The sequence below is a fragment of the Pantherophis guttatus genome, chromosome 2, assembly GCF_059756535.1.
Source record: "Pantherophis guttatus breed Tessera chromosome 2, ASM5975653v1, whole genome shotgun sequence".
NCBI lineage: Eukaryota > Metazoa > Chordata > Lepidosauria > Squamata > Colubridae > Pantherophis > Pantherophis guttatus.
The window spans coordinates 107,378,059-107,402,734 of NC_142064.1; the positions used below are offsets into that span (position 1 = coordinate 107,378,059).

Consider the following 24,676-nt stretch of genomic DNA (forward strand, 5'->3'; position numbering starts at 1 on the left):
CTGTGGCAGTACTGCAACTAGCTGGCATTATTGTTGGTGAGGCAATCCTCAATACTGGTAGTCTGTTCCTCCCCAGCACAAACAGAAAAGGTGGTAAGATTTTTTTTTGCTTAGTCGCTTGGGCAACTGATAGCAACCAGGGGTTGAGAATGAAGGTCAGGAAAAGCAGTTGCTTTTCTTTCTTTTATCTTGTATGGTGGGGCTAATTTGAGGCTAAGATGACACTTGATGCTAGAAGGATCAGCACTTCTTGTGGTGCAGAGCCAGGAATAAGTTGTGAGGTACTGTATCTGGGTTGCATAGCAAATGAGTTGAGTGTGTCTATTATGTATATGTTAGAGTTAGAGACCCTGCCAACTATGCCTTCGTGAGAATGTAGGACCAAAGATACAAAAAGGCAGGTAGGTATCAGCCCAAGTCACCAGCTGTGTGTGTGTGTGTGTGTGTGCGCGCGCACACACACACACTTGTATGTGTATGTATGTACTGTATGTATATATGTGTATATTGGATATGGTTTATAGTTTGTGTGTTTATTCTTATTCTTAATAACTTGTTTTTTAATCCTAATAAGTAAATTATCTAAAGTTGTCTCCCTGACTGAAACAGCAGATAAGGTGATTAAATAAAATAAATAATAAAATTAATCCTTTCTTACCATATCATGAACAAAGGCCATCCAGAGTCTATTTTCCTCCAGTAAATAAGAAGACTCTTATCACTTTCCAGCAGTTCATTGTTGAACTGCTTTTACTCTTAGGATTCACTTAACAACCATGATGATTCACTTAATGACCATGGTAAAATGGTTGTAAAATCAGGTCCAATCATATGACTCACTTAAGGACCATATCACCTAGCAACTGCCATTCTGGTCCCAATTGCGGTCATAAGTCGAGGACTACGTGTTTGCTAAGTGCAGGAAACTACATGAATTATCTTGACACAATAATTCTCCTCCAGTTTCTCTTTCGTAGGTTCCAAGATGACACAATCACTTTTCCCAAAGTTCTCATTACCATTTAATTCTTGAACCACTTCTTTTACATTGATAGGATTAGATCTAAGAGGGCCGATCCCCTTGTCTTTTCCTCAGCCAGTGAAAAGGATTGTGATCTACAGTAATTACTGTTGGTTGTCTCAGAATTGTTTTTGATACGTAGGAGGTATCCTATGTTTTCATAGGTTATGATGCTTACATTGTGATGGGTAGTATAGTTAAGCACTTTTTAAATGAAATTGCATGGATATCTAGTGAATTGGAAGGCTTATATGGAGTAATCTATTTCTTTCTTCTTTTCTTTTTTTAGCATTATGGCTTAATGAGATGTGTTTTTGCTTGTAGATTAATGCTCTTACCCAGCTCTTCTTATAAACAGTTTGATTATTGCTTTGGTAATGAAGCATTTGTTTAGAGTGGACTGTTTTTCAATTCACTTGAATTAGTATATACCACTGTTTTTCCTGCTTATGATCCCACCAAAAGAAATGGACAGCAATTTGTCTGGAATGATATAGGGTCTCCTGCTCTAGCAGGACATTGGCCTAGAAAACCTCCAAAATCCCTTCCAATGCTGTTGTTCTGTTGTCTCTCCTCCCTCTAAACCAGCGGTTCTCAACCTGGGGGTCGCGACCCCTTTGGGGGTCGAACGGCCATTTCACAGGGGTCGCCAAAGCCCTCTCTCGCCCCCCCTCACGCCTTCACTCACCCTCACTCTCTGCTCTGTTGGATCGCTGGCCGTTCGCGTACCCCGCCCACTCCCAATCTATTGCTGCCTCCTGAGTCCCAGCTGATGGCTAGAGGGAAAAAAACTGTTTAAATTCTTGCCGCAGGGCTTCAAAGGGCCGCCCTATAGCCAGTGGTGGGATTCTGCTGGTTCCGCCCCGCCCCTTGCCCCGCCCCTCCGCACCACTATTTATTGCCAATAAATAGTGGTGGGTGAGGGGCAGGCGAGCCAGCAATTTAATAAACGGTTCAGTGTTTTTTTGTAATTTTATTACAATTATTTATTCGGCATATAAGCCGAATAAAATAAAATAAATAAATAAATAAATTTTATTGGCCCGCAGAGCTTCAGCATAGGCTAATTAGCCCTTGATTAGATCGGCTCCCGACTCTCAGCTGATTTGCTCTCAGCTGTTTTGCTCAGGGCTCTGCTGCTTGCTGGAGCAGATTTTTTTTCCCCTAGCTATGCTAAAAAACGAAACTGAAAGTAAAGCAGGCTGTTGGCTTTGCTGTTGCTGCAACGTTGGAAAATTAGGCAGGCAGATGTCTTTTCTTTTTCCTCACCAAAAAAGGTAGGTGCAAACAATGGGAAATTTAGGGCAAAAAAGGAGAGTTCAAGATTTTAAAACACAAAAGAAAAAAAGCTCTATTTAACTAGGGAATTGTAATAATTGAAATACTATTAATTGTATATTGTGTTGAAAGCAGAAATGGTTAAGTTGTGGTTTGGAGGAATATATGGGGGAAATTATTTGGTTTATTATTATTGGTAAATATAATTAATTGATTTGTAAGAAATTGGATTGCATGGAAATAATTGGAATATTCATGTTCATATTGATTAATATACAAAAAAAGGTAGTTATATAACTAATTGATTTATATTAAAATGTTGAATTTATATTAAACAACTGTAATATTACATAATTAACCAATGTGAGGATGGATATAAAAATAGATGACAATGGGAAGGGGTATAATATAGAATAGAAGGGGAAAATTGAATTTGATTAAGATTAGAGATGAGGATGAAGGGTAATATTGGTTTTTTACAAAAATAGATGAGAATAAATATGGCAAAAAGGAAATATAGAAATTGTAAATTTAATTGAAATGACTAAACACTGTTTAAATTTGTGAACCGGCCAAATACTCTGTTCAAAGAAAATACATTGTATGTTTGTATGTGTGTTTCTAATTATTGTTATTTATTCATATTTGTTCTCTTTTATTCTTTAAAGTTTAACAATTCATTCTTTATCTTAATATCTTAATATTTTGGGGGGGTTGGCTTTCTTCCCTTTCATCTTTTTTATTGTACAGCAATCTTTCTACTCAAACCTACCACCTCTCTCTTTTCTTTCCTTCTTACTTTCTCTTCCTCCCCCTCTTCTTCTCCTCCCTACTTCCTCTTCCTTTCTCTTTCTCCTTCTCCTCCTCTTTTCCTCCCTCTCTTACCCTCACTCCTACTCTAATTTCTCTTCCCTTCCTTCATCCCTCTCTATTGCTGTATCCTTTTATGCATATGGACTACTCAGAGGGCTGAAAAAGTTATTTCTGACTGGTCCTCGCACTTTTGACCAGTCCTCGAACTTACGACTGTCCTCACATTTTACGTTTTTGGCCAATCTTGTCAACATGGTGAAGAGAAGCAGTTGTGAAATAAGTGTCATGGTTGTTAAGAATGCTGCACGGGCATAAATGTGAGGATGGTCATAAGTGTGAGGACCAGTCAAAAGTGCGAGGACCTGTCAGAAATGACTTTTTTCAGCCCTCTGAGTAGTCCCGATACACATAGCCATGGCCACCCGGTCACATGACCAGCTAGCCACGCCCACCCAGTCACATGACCTCCAAGCCACGCCCACAAAATAAGCCACGCCGACAGAACCGGTAGTAAAAAAATTTAGAACCCACCCCTGGTTGGGGGTCACCACAACATGAGGAACTGTATTAAAGGGTTGCGGCATTAGGAAGGTTGAGAACCACTGCTCTAAACTATGTTAAGCAAACCCAAACACCCAGTAATCAAAAAAGAAAAACAGGAGTCACCTTTAACATTCTATGTAAAGACTATAACAGCCATTATGTAGGACACATAACTATCTGTGAAATTAACTGGCAATCAGAAGACATTATGAAAATACCTTAATCTCTCCAAAACTACAATTTCAACTAGAAAACTTTGACATTTTAGATCAAACCAAATCCAAAACTGCTAGGAGCTTCCTAGCATTCCCAAAGTAGCCCTCAACAGGCACATAGAGATAAACTATACCATTTACAATATATAATCAAAAGTCAAGGGAAACATGCAGCCCAGAGCACACCATTACTTAGATAAGCATAAAACAGCATCAAGTAATCAGAAAAAAACAATAGAGCTGATTTTTTTTTCATCATGATCCTCACTATGATGCCATCATATCAGTGGTTGATAATTATAATGTCAAAAGAGTGAAGAAAGTAGAAAACGGTAGATAAAATTATTAAAAGCTGACAGCTGTTTGCAAATCCTGACAAAAAATAAGACTCCAATTACTTCTATCTTTAATCCTTACATAACTTTAATATGGCTCACCTACCAGAAAAAGCCCCATTCAATGGAGCTAGCAGGGTATATTCTTCTTCTGGCCGTAGAGATGCAGCCAAGCCAAGTCGAGCCACCAAGTCCTTGAAGGTAGCTTGGTGGGGGCCAGCAAGGTCAATAACTTGTTTAGCTAAAATTAAAAATAAAATGGTAAATAGAAGTTTGATTTGCTTCAAAATTCTTACTGCACAGATAAATATTTCATATAAAATTTAAGGAATTATAGTTATCAATTTTGGCTACAAAATCATGACTCTCCTTAATTGAGGCAAAAATTAGATCACCTGTTGGTCCAGTCTGGTGATCAATAATATGAAAAATATGAGACTGAATTTACTCCTGCTTCACTTACCAGAATCAGGAATAAGCACTTGATCTATGAGATGAATGACACCATTACTTGTCACAATGTCTTTTCGGTTCACCATTTTGACTCCATTGATTGACAAGCTTTCGCCATCACAGCCAATTTCAATTGTATTCCCTTCCACGGTCTCAAAGACTGCCCCACCCATGATGGCTTCAGAACACTGAAGAGTATTTAAAATGTGAAACTTTATCAGAGCTGAATAGGGAAGAGAACAAAAAGACCCATGCTCCAATGAAAAACAAGATATATACTGAAGTATTGCAGTAATTTGACTGTCCTCCCCTCAATTCAGTCCCATTATAAACAGCCCTAAATTGAGCAGAGCCATACAGATTGGTCAAAAGTTATGCAGTCAAATAGCAAATATGGTCATCTAAGTCCATCATCGAAACACATTCGTGATCTGAATTTTTTTCTCCCTGTCTTAGAAGAAAAATAACTTATATGTTTATCTCTCACCAGTTGTTCTGTAAGATGGGAAAGTAGCTTATCCTATACCCCATTCCCTCCTATCCCCCAGAATGGGGATTACATCTGAAGGTTTTTTAGTTACATTGACACAGAGATTGAACTGGGTACTCTTTGGTTATGGACAGCTTGTATCCCAACAGATATGTCTAAATGAGAAAGGAACTAAGGAACTTACTTGAGTAAACAAGCCTATACCATTTTTTAAAGATTACTCCCCTTCAAGAAGTAATGGAACTAATCTGCAAAATCCACTGAACTAAAAAGATTGACTTCACATATGTACAAGTGTTGATTACTCTGAATAAGGAGACTTATTCTCCATGCCATTTTTCTTTTTTCTTTAATGTATATGGGCATTTCCATTGACCTGATTTTCTTGAATTCAACAGGTAGAACATTAGACTTAATGGGTACACTTTGTTTCAAAGGAACAGCAACACAAGAGAGGTAATGCTGTAAATTACATTACAATATTAATATTAATTAAATGCTGTAATTTTACATTACGAAAAGATATTGAAGCTTTAGAAAAAGTGAAAAGAAGAGCAACTAAGATGATTAAGGGCCCAAAATATATGAAGAACTATTGCAGGAATTGGGTATGGCTAGACTAGAGAAAAAAAGGAGTAGGGGTGACATGATAGCAGTATTCCAGTATTTGAGAGACTGCCATAAAGAAAAGGGGGTCAACTTATTTTCCAAACCACCAGAAGGCAAAACAAGAAACAATGGATGGAAACTAATCAAGGAGAGAAGCAACCTGGAATTAAGGAGAAACTTCCTAACAGTGAGAACAATTAACCAGTTTACCTTCAGAAGTTGTAGATGCTTCATTACTGGAGATGTTTAAGAAAAAACTGGACAGCCACCTATCTGAAATGGTATAGGGTCTCCTGTTTGAGCATGAGGTTGGACTAGAAGACCTCCAAGGTCCCTTTCAGCTCTATTCTGATTAATTGTCATGGCTGACTCGCTACGCACTCCTGCTCGCAATCAGACAACAGAAACAGGGAGGGGGGAGGGAAAGTATTGGAATGCATGGAAGCCTTGGGAGGGAATTGAGGAATGCTAGTGAGCTGATGTAGCCTGGGACCAACCCAACAGTCCCGTTGTCAAATGCTGGGAAAACTTTAAGGTGCTCAGATTGTTCCCAATACAAAATAAAGGCAATTGATTGGTGGACAGTGAACAGTGGGGAGGTCCAGAGGAAAAGGGTTACCTATGCTCGTGTTCATGTAAAAACTTTAGAGCTGGCTTTGCTACTTCTGTGCCTATGTGGAATTATCAATAAAGTTATATTCTTGGTAAAATAATGTCCCAGGAGTTTCTTTTGCTGCATTTACCAATGGGACAGTTGACAGTAATATTATAGATCTGGAATGAACCTATCTGTATGAACCTATTAGTACGTTTTATTGTACTAATAAAACAAGGGCTAAAATATGTGGGTTACAATAAAGGATAAGCTAAACAGAAGAAATAACTGCTACAGACTATTCAACCAGTCAAAAGAGATAAATGAAGATTTATTAAAGCAAATAACTGAAACTCTGGAAAATGAAAACCATTTGAAATGAAAACTTATGAGATGGGTCATTTCAATCATTCATCTGTTAAAAGACAATCAAATACTGAGTGGTCTAACAGAATGAAATTCAGCATACATAAAAGTAAAAGTTTACACTTAGGCAAGAAAAAGCAACAGTACAGGTAAAGACTAGGTCAAATTTGGTTCAATGCCAGCAATTGTGAGAGGGATTTTAGAGTCCAAGTGGACAATCACTTAAATACAACCCATCATTGTGCAACAGCAGTCAAAAAAGCCAATGCAGTCCTAGGCTGCGCTAACAGAGGGATAGAATCAAGATCACATGAAATATCAGTACCACTTTTCAAAGCCTTAGTATGACCACACTTGTAATACTTGTCCTGTTTTGATCACCACAATGTAAAAAAGATGATAAGACTCTAGAAAAAGTGCAGAAAAGAGCAACAAATATGATTAATGGGCTGGAGACTAAGACTGGAGAACAGTTGTAGAAATTGGGTATGTCTAGTCTAGTGAAAAAAATGGATTAAGGGAGATATGATAGCAATGTTCCAGTATTTGAGGGGCAGTGTCAACTCTGAAGATAGCCTGACTGAGGCCATCTTGGAGGCTTCAATGTTGCCACAATAGTGATGAGGGATAGGGAGGGGGGAATAGAGATAGTTGGGGTTTTGTAGCCAAAACAAAATAGTTTCCCTTCAGAACAAAGGATGTTCCCACAGATGGCTGAAAAGAGAAGGAGTGAAGTTTCCAAGCAACTGGACAGCACCTTGATTGGATCATGTGACTGATTGTTTGGGAAAGGGGGAAAAACTTTTACTTTTAATTAGGTGAAAACCAGTGCTGGGATTCAATTTTTTTTCCTACCAGTTCTGTGGGCGTAGCTTGGTGAGGGGGGGTCATGTGATGGAGTGGGCATGTCCAACTTGACATCACTCATGACCACGCCCACTCAGTCACATGATCCACCCGCCAAGCCACGCCCACAGAACCCGGTAGGAAAAATTGAACTTACAGTTATTCTTTCTACCTATTTTCTGCCCAGGCCTGGCCTAATCTGTCAAAGGCCTCCTCCAGCATGCCACCTGCTCTCCCTTCACCAGTCACATGCGTTGCCCTGTTTCCCCTCCTTCAGAGGCCCTGGCCCTAGCCCTGCTTCCTTCCCCATGACCACCTCTTTCTTTGCCATTTACCTTTCTTCCGTGGCAGCTGGTGGCAGAGGGGAAGGCAAACCAGGGCTGAGCTGTCATCACTGGGCTCCCCACCAGCCCACATCTTGCCCCCCTTGTCATGAGATGCCTGCAGCTGCTGCATCTTTTTTTCAGTGTGGCTGGAGTACAGATGCACTAAAAAAAAGATGTGGCGGCTGCAGGTTTCTTGCAGTGAAAATTACTGACTTCCAGCTTGCTCCACTTCTCGAATACACCGCCACCGCCCTATTCTATGTGTCGACTGCGCAAGTGCACTCCATTGCCTGCTGCCTCTGTACCAGAGGGACTTGCCTCTATCTGAGCAGAGCAGGTGCAGCAGGCAATGGGATGCACATGAGTGGCCGGTGCATAGAACAGGGCAGCAGTGGCGCGTTTGAGAAGCAAAGGCCGGTAATTTTCCCTGCAAGAAGCCTGCAGCTGCTGCATCTTTTTTTTGGTGTGGTTGAAGTCCAGCCACACTGAAAAAAAGATGCGGCGGCTGCAGGCATCTCCTGTGAGGGGGACAAGATGAAGGCTGGTGGGGAGCCCAGCAGTGATGGCTAAGCCCTGGCTTGCCTTCCCCTCTGCCACCAGCCATGGGAGGAAGGTAAGGTCGCGGCTGCAGGATGAAGAAAGAGGCGGTCGTGGGGGAGGAAATGGGGAGATTAAGGGCTGGGGCCTCTGAAGGAGGGGAAACGGGATGACACGTTGCGCTTAAGGGAGAGTGGGTGATGTGGGGCAGCGGCTCTGGGGCAAGGCCAGAGCCAGGGAATGGCACATTTTCCAACCTGGCCAAGGTGGGCAGTGAGTGGGCAGAGACTCCGGGGCAAGGCCGGAGCCGGGGAATGGTGCATTCTCAGACTCAGATGAGGTAGGCAGCAAGCGGGTGGAGACTCCGGGGCCTAGGGAATGGCATATCCCTAGGTCCCAGCCCCCCCAGCCCCCCGACCCAAGGTGAAGGGCGAGTGGGCAGCAAGCTTATCTTTGGTGAGCTAAGCAAAGCGGGCAAGGCACGGAGGCAACTGTTGAGGCAATTAGCTGGGCCGCGTGGTAAAGGCAACATATATAGGGCAGGGATGGGTGGGGCAAGCGATGAGCAGGTGGGTGTAGCATGCAGCGAGCAGGTGGGGGGCGGGGCCAGCCAGAAGTCACTAGCGGTTTGGCAACCCAGGCCAAATTTCTCCTACTGGTTTACCCGAACCACTGCGAACCAGCTGAATACCACCTCTGGTGAAAACCATGAGAATTTTTAGAGTCGGTTTTCACCAGTCTGCCAAAATGATATGTCCATAAACCTGTTCTTTGAGGAACGTGCTTGCCTCAGAGTTCTGTTTGCTATGGATGTATTACTTGGACATCCTGACAGGCAGTCACAAAGAAGAAGGGTGCAAACTATTTGCCAAAACACCAGAAGGCAAAACAAGAGCCAATGGATGGAAACTAATCAAGGAGAGAAACAACCTAGAATTAAGGAAAAATTTTCTAATGGTGAGAATAATCAACCAAAGGCATGCCTTACCTTCAGAGACTGCGGGAGCCCCATCACTGGAGGTTTTCAAAAAGAGACTGGGCAGCCACTTGTCTGAAATGGTATAAACTCTCCTGCTTGTGCAGTGAGTTAGACTAGATGACCTCCAAGGTCACTTCCAAATCTGTTATTCTATGTTCTATGTTCTAAAATATCAGATAAATTCTTGATAGGTTAATTTATTTTATTTTATTTTATTTTATATTGGATTTCTATACCGCCCTTCTCCCTGAGGACTCAGGGCGGTGTACAGCCAGATTAAAAAAACATGCAGAACAAATATTAAAAACAATTAAAAGATATATAAATTTGGCCCAATTAAAACTCATTTACCAATTAAAAACGTTTAAAACATTTAAAAACAGTTAAAAATTTCATCTTAAGCCAGCCCGGCTTGTTTAAATAAATGGGTTTTAAGGGCGCGACGGAAGGCACTGAGGTCTTGGATTCTCCTTATCTCTGGGGGGAGCTGATTCCAGAGGGTAGGTGCCCCCACAGAGAAGGCCCTCCCCCTGGGGGCCACCAGCCTGCATTGTTTGGCTGATGGCACCCCGAGGAGGCCCTCTCTGTGGGAGCGCACGGGTCGCTGGGAGGTCGTCGGTAGCAGCAGGCGGTCTCGCAGATAGCTAGGCCCTATGCCATGGAGCCCTATGCCATCATAATAATGATTTCAGAAGTTTGAGGTAGGTACTGGGAGATCTGTTAACTTGGATTTTTGTCCTTACTGACTGGGAGATAGTGAAAAACAGTAATTGCCATGTGAGAAAACATAAAAGCAAAGATGCAGCCAGCTGGATTTCTAGAAAGAGGTATTAAGGGTGATGCAACCTCAAAGCACCAATGAGAATGAAAACTAGGAGTCATCCAAAGGAGCCAATATGGTCGATATGCAGCTCATGAAGGAATTAAATTGTAGAAGGAAGGATGGATTAGAGCAGGGGTGTCAAACTTGCAGCCCATGGGCCAGATGTGTCACATGCTGGCCACCCCCATCCCTGTTTTACTGAAGGGGGGGGGGAAAGGTCACAATACGTCACGTAATGACAACATGATGCTATGAGTTTGACACCCCTGGACCAGAGAGAGAATCTACACAGCTTCAGCTTGGAAATGTAGAAATGAGGTAGGACAACAAAGATAAAAAGCAAGCTAAGGCTTAGCAAGATAGGCAAAATCAAGCAAGAAGGGTTTCTATAATTATGTCAGTAACACAAAGAAGACAGGATTTTTATTTTGGACTACTTATTCCAATTGGAGATATCTTAATAGATGGTCAAGAGGAAGCAGACATACTCAGCTCTTGATTTGTCTTTGTCTTTCAAAACAGGTTTGGTATACTGGTTAGGGCAACAGGCTATAAACTGGGAGTCTGTGAGTTCTAGTCCTGCCTTACGCATGAAGCCAGTAGGTGTCTTTGGGCCAGTCCCTCTCTCTTAGCCTTAGGAAGGAGGCAATAACAAACCACTTCTAAAAATCCTTGCCAAGAAAACTGCAGTGGGTTGTCCAAGTAATCACCAGGATTCAAAAAAGATTCAAAGGCACAAATATTGAATTACTTACTTTACACCCACAAAAAATGTAGATTAGGAATGAATATAATAAAGAATTGCAAATTAGTAGGAATGAAGTAAAGCTAATCTGAACACCTCAAATTCCCAAGCCATGATGCAATATACTGTAGAATATTGAAAGAACTGGTGGAAGAGCTGGCAGGACTTTTGTCAATTGTCTGGGAGGAGTCCTGGGGAACTAGGGAAGTACCAGAAGATTAGAGAAGAGCAAAAGTGCTCTCTCTTCAAGAAAGAAAAAAGAATAATTATTAACCAGTGAGCCTTACATGATGAAAAAAACAAAATTGCAATCTGGCATATTGGAAAACTGGACAGTGAGCAACAAAAAGTTTTTCAATTGAAAGAAGAAATATATAGGACACGGATACCAGATGGAGGATCATGTTTTGGAAGCAATACATTAAAATTAAAAAAAAGAACTTGATTGACAAATTGAACATAAGCAAATGTTGGAGCTAATGTACTTTGAAAATGGATTAGAAAAACCATTGCATCAAATGGTTGCTGAAGTTGTTATTCCTCTCTATTCTGCACTGATGAGATCCTACCTGGACTACTGTGTACAATTCTGTGCATAACACTTCCAGAATGATTTTGGCCAAGTTGTCAAGTTCAAAGGAGAATACAAATGAATAGATGAATAAATAAATGAATAGAGGTCAGACTGGAGGAACTTGAATGTAGAATGTAGACAACCGACTGGTCACAGCCTGCTCCCTAGGAGAGAATGACCCTTGGTCATTAGGTGTTAGAGGAAAGGTACTTTTATTAGAGGTGCTGAGTGCAGCACGAGCAAGGCAAGCTTTGAAGGAAAACCAAGCGAAAATCATATATTGAAAGCAATCCCCAATGTCCAAAACTGTCCCCCCTGTGAGAGTAGTCCAATCAAGTTCTGTTACGATGTTTTGGCAAACCAGTGCCTCAGACACCACTGTAAATTCCTCTTGCAGGGCTGGCGTCCTTGAAGGTAGGAAGATGACAGTAGAAATTTAGATTTAGGGATACAAGATAGAATAGAATAGAATAGAATTCTTTATTGGCCAAGTGTGATTGGACACATAAGGAATTTGTCTTGGTGCATACGCTCTCGGAGTACATAAAAGAAAAGATACATTCGTCAAGAATCATAAGGTACAACACTTAATGATAGTCATAGGGAAACAGTCAATATAAATCTTAAGGATACCAGCAACAAGGTTACAGTCATATAGTCATAAGTGGGAGGAGATGGGTGATAGGAATGATGAGAAGATTAATAGTAATGCAGATTTAGTAATTAGTTTGACAGTGTTGAGGAAATTATTTGTTTAGCAGAGTGATGGCGTTCGGGAAAAAACTATTCTTGTGTCCAGTTGTTCTGGTGTGCAGTGCTCTATAGCATTGTTTTGAGGGTAGGAGTTGAAACTGTTTATGTCCAGGATGCGAGGGGTCTGTAAATAGTTTCACAGCCTTCTTTTTGACTCATGAAAATAAATCGTGAAAATAATGATAGCTATGTTCAGATGTATAAAGAGAAGCTACAGTGAACATGATCAAGAATTATTTTTCCTTGTCACAAAAAATCAGTTCTAAAAATAATGGAAGCTACCAACATTTCATTTATAATAGAATAACATAGTTGAAAGGGACCTTGGAGGTCTTCTAGTCCAACCCCCTGCTCAAGCAGGAAACCCTATATAATTTCAGACAAATGGCTGTCCAGTCTCTTCTTAAAAGCCTCTATTTTCATTTTAAATACAAGGAAAATTGTCTTGATGATTTACTAAGGAAGCTTGTGGTCTTGCTCTATTTGGAGGTGCTTTAAATGAGCCATCTCTAGGATGGTTTCATTAGATTTCCTGCATATTAGAAGGGTTGGATTAGATTATCCTTGTGATCACTTCCAACTCCAGAATTCTATGAAGTGATTCCAGTATAATATGCATCCAAAACTGAACAACTTAATAAGGAGCTTTTGATATTCTGATTTATGGCAAATGCTTTGGTATTAGTCATAGTTATTAATATAATATGCATGGTGTGATAGGTATGACATGTGTTTTAGCATTGTATTTTTATTTTTTGGTAATTTAATTATCAAGTAAAGTAAAGTTTTGAGTAAAGTTACTGTAATACCTTCAGAAGCCACCTTGTCTCTCATTATTCTTTCCAAGATTCCACGTGGAAGTTTCTCAAAAGCTTCATTAGTAGGTGCAAAAAGTGTATAATGCCCGGGCTTCCCTAAAGTTTCCATTACATCTGATGTAAAGGCAGCAGCCTATGAAAAATAGGGAATAAGGAATCTTTTAAACTCTTATACAAAAACTAATATTTTAAATATTGCCAATTGTCTTTGACATCATACCAAAATACATGATAAGTAATTGTACTGAAAAAAATTCTTAGTATAAAATATAATACATAAATATTGCAACATGATACATACAAATTGTATGTTACTTAAAGTAATTCCTATTGAATTGTGATAGATTTCCCTTTCTGTAGACCTGAAGGAGATAGCAGAAGCAAAATCGGAAGTACTAAACCATATCTTTCTAAGATCTTGGAGAACTACCAGATGACTGGAAAATAGCTGATGGTGTTCCCATCTCAAGAAAGGGGAAAAACAGATCCAGGAAACTATAGACCAATCAACCTGACATCAATACCTGAGAAGATCCTAGAAAAGACAATCAAGCTACAAATCTGCAAACAGCTATAAGCAGACAAAGATATAAGCAGTAGTCAACATGGGTTTCTCAAAAACAGATGTCAAATAAACCTTATTTCATTCTTTGACAAAGGGACTAAATTAATGGACCAGCAAAATGCAGTGGACATAATATACTTGGACTTGGATAGTAAGGCATTTGACAAACATCACAACTTACTTCTTGCTAAACTAGAAAAATGTGGAAGAGACTGCATCACCACCAAATGGATTTATAACTGGCTGACAAATCACACTCAACGTGTAGTCTTTAAGAGAATTATATCTACATGGAGGGAAGTAAGCAGTGGAGTTCCCCAAGATTCTGTAATAGGCCCAATACTCTTGAACATTTTCATAAATAATTTAGGTGAGGGAACAGAAAATAGGGAATAGAAAAGATCACATGACTTCAGGTTATTGCAACCATCATAAATATGAAGCAGTTGGAGCAGGGGAGAGAGAAAAAATGAACAAAAAATAAAGGAAAAAAATGTTGCAAATGTAAAATAGCAGACTTGCTATCAGATGCAAAGAAACAGAGCCATTTGTTAAGTTGCAGTTCAGATTTATTGCTCAAGCTTATACATGAGAATCTTGTCAACTAAAGTTCAGTACTAAATTAGCACCAGATAAGGGTCACCATTCAAGAGGGGCTGGTCTTACATCATTTGTGGGTATGTAAAAATGCTAGCTGATGACTTGCTTAACTCCACCCTCAGTTCTGTCTGCCCTTCTACACTTGCAATTTAATCAATATTCTAACACTGAAAATTGATCAACATATAGTTCATTAATTTCACTCCTTCTCTTCAGCACAACTTTCTCTATTATATAAAACTGTTCATTAAAAGGAATTCCAAAAACAATCTAAACAGTGACAAAATTAACAAATTCCTTTATTTTATGACAAAAGATCATAGCCAAATCTAAATTAGATGGTTGATCCCTAATATTAAAGTTCTGTTTACAATTGCAAAGACGGATTCCCCCTTCTCAACCACTTTAAGGAAAGAAAAGCCGATGATAAAAATATTCCCAGTTTGTCTGGAAAACAGAATGCGTTTTCAGTACAACGCTAGGAAGATTAGGCTAAGCTCCACCCCAACGATGCCCTTGAAGTGATGTCCCAGTGCCTGGAGGCCGTACGGATCTGGATGGGGAGAAACGGGCTCAGGCTCAACGCATCCAAGACCGAGTGGCTGTGGTTTCCGACGTCCCGATATAGTCAGCTGGCGCCATCGCTGGCTATTGGGGGCGAATCATTGGCCCCCACGGAAAGGGCTCGTAACTTGGGCGTCCTCCTGGATTCACGGCTGTCTTTAGAAGAGCACTTGACGGCCGTGACCGGGAGGATTTTTCATCAGGTTCGCCTGATTCGCCAGTTGCGTCCCTTTCTAGATCGGGACTCGTTACACATAGTCACTCATGCCCTCGTCACCTCTCGTCTGGACTATTGTAACGCTCTCTACATGGGGCTCCCCTTGAGGTGCACCTGGCGGCTCCAACTGGCACAGAGTATGGCCGCGCGGGTGGTTATGGAAGCAGCGTGGAGCTCCCATGTAACATCTCTCCTGCGCGAGCTGCACTGGCTCCCGGTGGTCTTACGGGTGCGCTTCAAGGTTCTGGTTACCACCTTTAAAGTGCTCCATGGCTTAGGACCTGGTTACTTACAGGACCACCTACTACCATCAATAGCCTCCCACCGACCAGTACGCTCCCACAGAGAGGGGCTCCTCCAGGTGCCGTCGGCCAAACAATGTCGGCTGTCGGCCCCTAGGGGGAGAGCCTTCTCTGTGGGGGCACTGACGATCTGGAATGAGCTTCCCCCAGAGATACGGAGGATTCCGGATCTACGCACCTTCCGCCGCAAGCTGAAGACTCTTTTATTTCATCAAGCTGGCCTCGCCTAAATCTTCTCCCTTTTAAGTGTAAATTTTAAATTTTTACTGTATTTTAAAATATGGGTATTTTAAATTATGGGTATCAATTCAGCCAAATTTATTTAATTCATTTTATTCGATTTTAAATTTTGTATTTGTATGTGTTTTATTTCATGGCTGTTCACCGCCCTGAGTCCTTCGGGAGTAGGGCGGTATAGAAATTCAATAAAATAAAATAAATAAATAAATTAGACAGTTCTATAAATTGCCAAATAACTCATTGCCTCAGCTCTGTTTAATGTGCTTTTTACCTACTGGCAATAGATTGAGTAGGAGCATACAATGATTCTAGAATGGGATACAAATATGGCATCACATTGCATTTTAGATTATCAAAATGTAGCATCTATAGCTCAAGAGGAGTGAGGTTCAGATTTGTCAGTGGGAAGATTTTATTTTATTTACAATGTCCCTTGATACTACTAATTCTGGAAAATCAATAGTTTTCTACATAACTTATTCTACCACCAGCCTAATAATAGATCTGGGTGGGTGGATTAATTACCAATCAAACCATTTATATATTTAAAATAGTATTTTACTGTACTATCTTCTTCCATTACATGCAATTTAGCTTGATTTTCAGTTATATATAGGGACACCAACTATTTTAAAAGACAAGATTTGAAGAAAATAAGATTAAATAAAAGCTTACTCTAAGAGATGAGAGATCATCTTCAGATTCAATGAAGTCTTGAATAGTATTACCAACTGGAGTTAACACACGATCAATTACATGAACAACACCATTTGTAGCAATTTGATTGCCATGGGTGATTCTGGCACAATTAACAGTCACAACCTAAATTGGAAGAATAGCATGAATTAATGTTTGTTATAAATTTGGCTTCCCAACTTTTACCAAATAAGCTTTATATAATCTTTTCTTTCAATTAATTTTATAACTTGCTTAAGAAACTTGTGCTGTTTGTTTTAAAAAATTCAGGGAACAATATAGCTGGAACATATTTTGCAACACAGCCCTTTAAGTTATACTTCATTTTGTGTGACTGGAAAACTGATAGTAATCATAATTACTGAACTGCTTTCATGTAAATTGTTGTCTGAGTACTAATCCAAGGATTCTAGTAGGATGTGTAAATTAATTAGGCTCAATGAAAGTTTAGCAGTATTTTGTATGTTGTTTTCTATTTTTTGAAAATCATCTTAACATAATGATACATGACATCTTATATGAACAACAAACAAACGAATTTCAAGGGGAATTTAAACTAGAACACTGAATCTTAGATCTCTTTCCAAAATGTATGATGTAAGTGGTACAAGTCACATCCTATTGTCCATTTATGTTATACAAATAAGCTTACCCCATTGGGATAGTGATTTATATGCAGTTTTTGATTGTTGTACATAGACACCAGAGTCATGCCATTCCGAAGGTCCTTTGTCAACATCCGTTTGTTTACCATATGATTGTGGAGAGCATTATACAGTTCGATGTTTACATTTTCAATCAGACCATTGTAGATTTCCTGGAGGCAGGGGAGTTGAATTCAGGTAGATATTCCATTAATATTATTTCAGTTAGCTAGTGAGGTATTTTTGACTACTTTCTGAATCTTCTGAGTTACCAGCCTACCAGTGATTTCATTGATATAGCCACTACTTGGCAACAATAACAAGTGGCTAAACATTTCCTTCTTTGAGGATAGCTTCAACTTTCTGCTCCAGCCTATATTTTCTGGATACCTCACAATTAAGTACAAAGCAGGCAACCAGACAACATCAGCCACATGCTACTTCTCCTGCCTACTGACTTTATTTCAGTTTCCTACTTCTTTTCTTGGTAATCTTTATATTTTTCATATCCCCTTTTTTCCAATCTAGCTTTTTGCCTTCAGAAAATGTTTATTTATATCCACCCCCACCTTTTCTATTCCTCCCTACCTCAAAGATTTTCTTAGATCAGGGGTGTCAAACTGGATTTCTTCAAGGGCCGGATCAGCATTGAAGTTCTCCTCCGCGGGCCGGCTGGAGAGACGGGACGGATGCCTCCTGCACTTTGCTAGTCAAAACATAGTGCACTTTGCTGGTCAACACCCATTTTGGCCAGTAGAGTGTTGCAGGAGGCCGTCCAGGCTGAAGACGGGGCATGGGAGGGGGCACATGCACCCCTGCCCCCAATTATGGCTGTAAGAGGCACGGTGGGCCAGTTGTTTGCTATATCCAGGCTGGCCCCATGGGCCAGATTTAAGCACCCCATGGGCCTGATCCAGCCTATAGGCCTTGAGTTTGACACCCGTCTTAAATCAACCTGCCATAATACTTGCCAACTCAACATTGTCCTTCATATTATTATTATTCCACTGTCAGAAACTGTGCAGTCTCTTAAGTTTTGTCCTTTTCATTTTAGTCTACACCTAGGTTCTTATACTTATTTAATGCATCAATGCTGGGTAATTGGAAAAGCCTAAAACCAGACAAAATAAGTCTTTAGTGGGCATTCTCTCCATCTCAGTATTAACTCCATTTTCTAGGATTTAATGATAACCTGAGGGAGGATTATGGGCTCTCCCTATATAATCTTAGGGCTTTTCACTTTAGGTAGAAACATGGGAGTCAGCAATTGGAGAACATAATCATAATTTTACTTGTTACATGGTACATTGGGAAAGACATGATTGGTTGTCACAATAATACATTTTTATTACAATATTACAGTATTACTATAAAACAGATTTTCTGCAGCCTAATTCACAAAATTTGAAAGTCTGCCTTTCTGAAGCCAGAAGTTATATTCTAGAAGCTACTGTGAAAATCCAACTTTAAGTTACTGTTCCAGCCATCTTACCTCATGCCTGCAATGGTTATTTAGAGTTATGTGCGTGTTTGCAAGTGAACTTACTAATATATGTGTATAAAGTTAACCAGAATCAATAATAACCAATAATATGTACAAAAACTGAGTGTTAGTATTTCTTCATTCATAATTTATTCATCTATAAATTTCTTAGGATTAAACATTTCTTTAAAAATCAGAATTGATATAATTACACGATCTAAAAGATTCCAAGCTTCATTGCTTGGTGCAAAGAATGTGTAAGAGCCAGGTCCTTCAATTTCTTCCTTCAGTTTCGACATCTCAGAATAACGTTGAGTGGAGGTAGCTCCTACAATGCCCAAAGTACCAAATACGTGATCTATTGGAGCCACTGAAAAAGAAAAATAGCTTATAGTTATCAAATCCTTTTCTAAATTATTTCTTCTTTTTCTAGTAAATTATTAATGGAATTTACTGAAGCATTGAAGTGCTTCCTGTTTTAATGCCTAGATTTTAATGCAAATAAAGTTCCTTAGGATCTTTTGTGTTGATCAATGAAGTAAGTAACCTGGGATTTCTTTTGGCCTGTGAAATCCAAGGAAGTAGACATGGCAATATTTTAGATTATCCTCTGCTATGTGCAAGCTTGATCTGTGCTTATCCTGGTCCAACTTGCACATGGCAGAGGATCATCAAACTTCTTTTTTATTATGTCTATAAAGCTGCTGAGTCATCCAAGAGAATAATATCACCAAATTGCTAAGAATACCCAACTTTAAATCAACATTTCAGACTGTAGAGGAGATGCCACTGATGTCTTAGCACAGTGTCTTGAAACTGTCAGGATTTCTGTCAGAAGTAGAATTGAACTGTGACAAGATTCAAGTACAGTTTGTACATCAAAGCTCTCCATCAATAGCAATGTTATGTCTAGACAAGCAGGCATTACCTTTGAAAGAACAGTTTCATGATCTGGGATCCTTCCAAATTCATGGCTTCTGCTAGCTAAAGAGACTTTGGCCCTGCTTTGGCACCCATTATGACCCTACTTAACACAAGATGGCCTAGGTCCATGATGGCGAACCTATGGCACACGTGTCACAGGTGGCACGCAGAGCCCTCTCTGTGGACACTCATGCCATCGCCAGCTGCTCTTCTTGTTTCTGGCGTACACAGGCGTGCTGGCCAACTGGTCTTCGCGCATGCCGGAGCCCTGGAAACCCGAAGACCAGCTGGCCAGTGCGCATGCAGTCTTCACACCTATCTTCGGGTTTCCAGTGCTCTGGCATGCACGAAGATCACCTGGCCAGCCACATGCGTGCGCCAGAAAACCAAAGACCAGGTGCATGCATGCGCACCGGCCAGCTGGTCTTCAAGTTTCTGGGGCTCCGACACATGGGTGCATTCTGGTTTGGGTACTCAGTGCCAAAAAGATTTGCCATCACTGACCTAGGTAATTCATGGACGAATTACCACCAGTTTAGTCTACTGCAGGGGTGTCAAACTCAATTTCATTGAGGGCTGAATCAGGGTTGTGTTTCACCTCAGGGATGGGTGGGATGGGCGTGGCCAGGGTGGGTGTGACCAATTCATGTTGGGGTGCCTGTGGTGGCCCGAGCGCTCTGCCAGCGAAATGAGCTCCCAAGCTCAGTTTTCAGCTGCAACGGCTTCCTGCAACCCTCTGCTATGCATGGCCCTCCCAAACTCCATTTTTGCTGTCAGAGGCACTGCGGGCCGGTCCTTCATTGTTTCCAGGTCGGTCTCGCGGGCCAGATCTAAGCACCCTATGGGCCAGATCCGGCTCACGGGACTTGGGTTTGACATCCCTGGTCTACTGCAATACATTTCACATGGGACATTTCAAAAATGCTTAAAAGTTTCCATTATTGAGAACATACTATAGGCCCTGCACTGACTACAGATTAGTTTCCAGGTACAATTTAATTATTTTTTACATAGATGGCTTGGCACCTGTGCACCTACAAGGCTGCCTAGTCCAACATGAACTGCCCTGACATATTTGATCATCTAGCGGGAATTTATTCCTAATGTTCTATCATTGGGAAATAAAGGGAGCTAAAACAATGATACTGTTTGTTGGTGGCAATATCAATACCCTGGAATAGCATCTTTGTAAAGTTCAGTCTTGAACCATCGTCTGGTTTATTAAAGGATGAAAAATAGAGCTGTTCTAGGTCATCTTTTAATTTTTTTCAAGGCAGTGTTTTATTTCTGTAGTTGTTTGTAGTCAATTGGATACAACAGTAAAAATAAATAAATTGGGTTGATTAAATAGTTCCATGATAATACCTGCAGGACATCCTCGTTCTCCTTCCATCTTCATATAGCCAGGGCAGCACTCATATAAAACCATTCTGCAGAGTACCAATGCAAGATTATTTTATCTTTCTAGGTCTTAATAGTTATTTAGTATATCTTTTAATGTAAACATATTTGAAGTGGATTAGAGTAATTATATAGAATATATAAAAAATAGAATTTATAAAATATATAAAAACAAAATGCACAATATAAAAACTATATTAAAACAAGAATAAGAACAGATGCATTAAAAGTCTGCAATCAGAGTAAAAGCTAGGAACAAAGGCAGTTTAAAAAAGGATCCTGGATTTCCACAAGGAGGATAATTAATCATTACTGAAAACCCTGTATCTGAAATCCCAATAATTTATATTGTGCATTTAATTTTCTACGGAGATGCTCTCTAAGAATTATAACAAAGCCAGTTTGCAGTACTTAGAGAGCCTTATTTTACCATTTATTAAATAACATTTTGTTCTTAAAATGGGGCATATCATTACTTAATTGCTCAGTATTCCTTCAGTATTCTGATTATGCTCAGGACCATATCCTTGAACAAAAGAACCTCCTAAATTCCAATACTCATCCTCCTGCAAGTCATTTAACCAATTTAAATTCTATTTTGCAGCAACAGAATTGGAAGTTATAGTTTTGTGTTGCAGTTCTAACATTTTATAGCAGCAATCAAAACAAGTCAGTCTTTATTACAGTCATTATAAGTTCAAAATAAATACAGTTTTCAATATATAAATGTACAACTCAAGGAATTCTAGGTTCCCATAACCGAGATAGAGCTTTTATGCCATTCCAGTAAAGATTAACTCTAATCTATAAATTTTACTCTCTGAAATATATATGCAGGTAGTCCTTATTTATTGACAGAAGCTGAGACTGAGAATGCAGTCATAAGGCACAACATTATATGACTTTGCAACTAACAAAATCAATGGGGAAGCTGACAGGAATTAACAAAAGTTGATCATGTGTCTGTGTGATGCTGCAATGTGATTGCAAGCAGACTGTCACATGCCCAAATTGCAATCAGATAGCCACAAGGATACTGCAATGGTCACAGTTACAAGGACCCATCAAAAATACCTCTCAGCATTGCCATAAGTTTGAATGGTTGCCAAATGAATGATCATTCAGCAAGGGCTATCTGTACATTTATTTCCTTCTAAATAGTACCATAAAAATTGAGCTGGCTCTGTTACACAGACACTATAGGTAATCCACACAAAATCAATAAATAAAATTATAAGATATATTATTATTATTATTATTATTATTATTATTATTATTATTATTATTATTATTATTATTATTATGACTTACGCTTTCTTTCCACAGATGGCTCCCTGGTACCAGTTCCTGCATGTGCTGAAATATTTCTTATTGGTTCCCATAACTTGCTGGAGAGCACAGACATTTGGCCTGAAAAAAAAAGAAAAAGGTCTATATGAAACATCCTTTACAATTTGAATGTTTACTTACATAAAATATTTATATATTGCCTTTATAGTTGTGAAAGTTGGACCTTTAAAAACCAAGACAGGAAGAAAAATCAACTCATTTGAGGTGTGATGCTGGAGAAAGCTCTGCATATTCCTTGGACAGTTAAGGTGACCAGCAAGCAATGGCAGATTCCTCCAAATATGCATTTCTCATAACTATTTCTGTGTACATGTTGAATAGTATAGGTAACAGGATGCAACATCGCTGAGTGCTTTTTCCAATTCTGAACCATTTTGTGTCTCCATATTCTGTTCTTATAGTGGCTGCCTGATCAGAGTACAATGACTGAATGAGCTGGATTTGGTGTGGTGATATTCCCAGTTCTTTGAGGCAGTTCTAGGGCTTGTCATGGTCAACATAGTCAAAGGCTTTTGTGTAGTCAAGTTTGTATAGAGGTCTTTATGGTATTCCTCTACTATTTCCATCATCCAACACAGATTGGCAATATGATCACACATTTCTCTCTCTTTCTGAAATCCTGCTTGTAGATCAGACAGTTCTCTGTTGGCAGTTAGATTCAAACATGGCTGGATTATCTTCAAGATAATTTTACTCACATGTGATATCAAAGCTATGGTTTAGTAGTTAGAACAGTTTTTCATATCACTTTTCTTTGGTATTGGAATAAATATCAACCTTTTCCATTCTTTTGACCACTGACCAGACTTCCACATACTTTGGCAAAGTGCTGTCAGTGCTTTTGTTGGCAGTGGTCTTAGCAACTCAGCAACTTTGTGGTTAGGCAACTGCTTGAGTGTCCACACTACTTCCTCCTCCAGGATACCTGGTTCCATTTCTGGTAGGTCAGCTACTCTTCTTATGTCTTGATCTTGTTTTCGTTTATGTAAAGTTGCTCTGCATAGTCCTGTCATCTTTTTCTGAATGCTTGTTGGTCATGCAATTCCTGCCAATCATGTCCTCTGACTATAGCCTTTCTTATTATAAAGGGATTTCTGGCCCACTTTACATAAGTGAAACACTCTCTTGTATGACCTCTCATGTCTCCTTCCTCCAGTTTCTTACATTGCTCAGTCCAGTACTTTTCTTTATATTTTCTTGCCTCTCTCTGGAACTTTGCATTTAGTTTTCTCATTTCTTCCCTGTCATCAATGGTGTTTGTTTTCATTCTCTCTTCTGCAGTCTCTATTGTAGCTTTTGATATCCATTTGACCAATTTCATTGGTTTCTTGTATGTAATATATTTTTGGGCTACTTCAGTAACAGTTGTTTTTGTTTCTTCCCATAACTCATCTGGTTGTCTTTCTGTGATGTTGAGCAATTCAAATCTGTTCTTAACTTCAGTTGAACATGCCAGGGGAATCTTCTTGACATCAAATTTCTGAATCATAGGTGGTCTTTTGAATTCATGGTGGGACCCACAATCTGTACCGGGGAACATTTTCATGATGAGATGAAACTTTTCCATTTCTTATGGGAAAGTATGTAGTCAAATTGGTTTCAATGCTCTCCATTTGCTGAAATCCAAGTGTACAGTTGCCACTTGGATTGTTCAAATAATATGTTCATTATCCTTAGCTGATGTTCATGACATAGCTAAATCAGATGTTCTCCTGCCACATTTGTTCAGCAAGGCCAAACTTGCCTGTGATCCCTGTTTATTCCATTTCTCCCACTTTTTCATTGAAATCTACAATAATAGTCTTTCTTTGGTATTTGTTTCAAAGTTTCCTGAATTTCAGCGTAGAATTCTTTGATATTCTCTACTGCTGAGTCCGCAGTGTAAGCTTGCAGAATTGTCATGTTGTGAGGTTTTCTGTTGATATGTATTGCCATTTCCTATCACTGACTGTTCAAAAACTTTCTATGGTTCTACCAATTTTTATGCAGTATAGTATGAAACCCACTCCTCTTCTTCTGATGGTATCATTGTCAGAGTAGTATACCATATGACAGTGATGGCTAACCTTTTTGCCATTGCATGCCAGGAGAGGGGGGGACGGGGGAGGTTCACGCATATGTGTGCCCACACCCATAATTCTATGCACCCTGCCCTGCGCATAAGCACACAACACCCCCCCCCTGTGTTGAATCCAAAGGGACTACTCTGAGGCCAGGCTGCTTAACACATTAACTTTATTGAACCAGTGCAGAACAAGCACAACAAGAGGCTAGAGAACAGAACAGAACGCGCAGCCTGACAGCTGCTTAAATAGCGAGCTGTCAGACGGCGATAACCAATCTGGGACCAGGCAATTCCCGCTACTTTAGTTGCTGCGCATCTCCACCAATCCGAGCCTGCTGACGACACAGCCGGCTCGAGGACGGTCGTACCAGTGAGGACTTAACACCCCACTTCTGGCATGTGATGGCTCAGTAGGCCTGTTTTTCTTTCTTACCTGGCTCCAGATCCTCTCTATGCATCTGCAGAGGGCAAAAACAGCTTTTCCCACTCCCTTGGAGGCCCTCAGG

General features: G+C 39.9%; 1 protein-coding gene across 4 annotated transcripts in view; it reads right to left on the minus strand.

Moving 5' to 3' along the window:
* The window catches only part of POSTN (periostin), an 82,141-nt gene that overhangs the window by 48,276 nt on the left and 9,189 nt on the right, over positions 1-24,676 (minus strand). For all 4 annotated transcript variants that reach the window (XM_034411201.3, XM_087888417.1, XM_087888416.1 and 1 more), the window contains exons 2-9: positions 22,067-22,165; positions 20,720-20,784; positions 18,643-18,800; positions 16,956-17,120; positions 16,283-16,429; positions 13,111-13,252; positions 4,669-4,881; positions 4,312-4,446 (exon numbers count right to left, since the gene is read on the minus strand). In XM_034411201.3, coding sequence (XP_034267092.1) covers positions 4,312-4,446; positions 4,669-4,881; positions 13,111-13,252; positions 16,283-16,429; positions 16,956-17,120; positions 18,643-18,800; positions 20,720-20,784; positions 22,067-22,165 — 1,124 coding nt within the window. The remainder of the gene's footprint in view (positions 1-4,311; positions 4,447-4,668; positions 4,882-13,110; positions 13,253-16,282; positions 16,430-16,955; positions 17,121-18,642; positions 18,801-20,719; positions 20,785-22,066; positions 22,166-24,676) is intronic.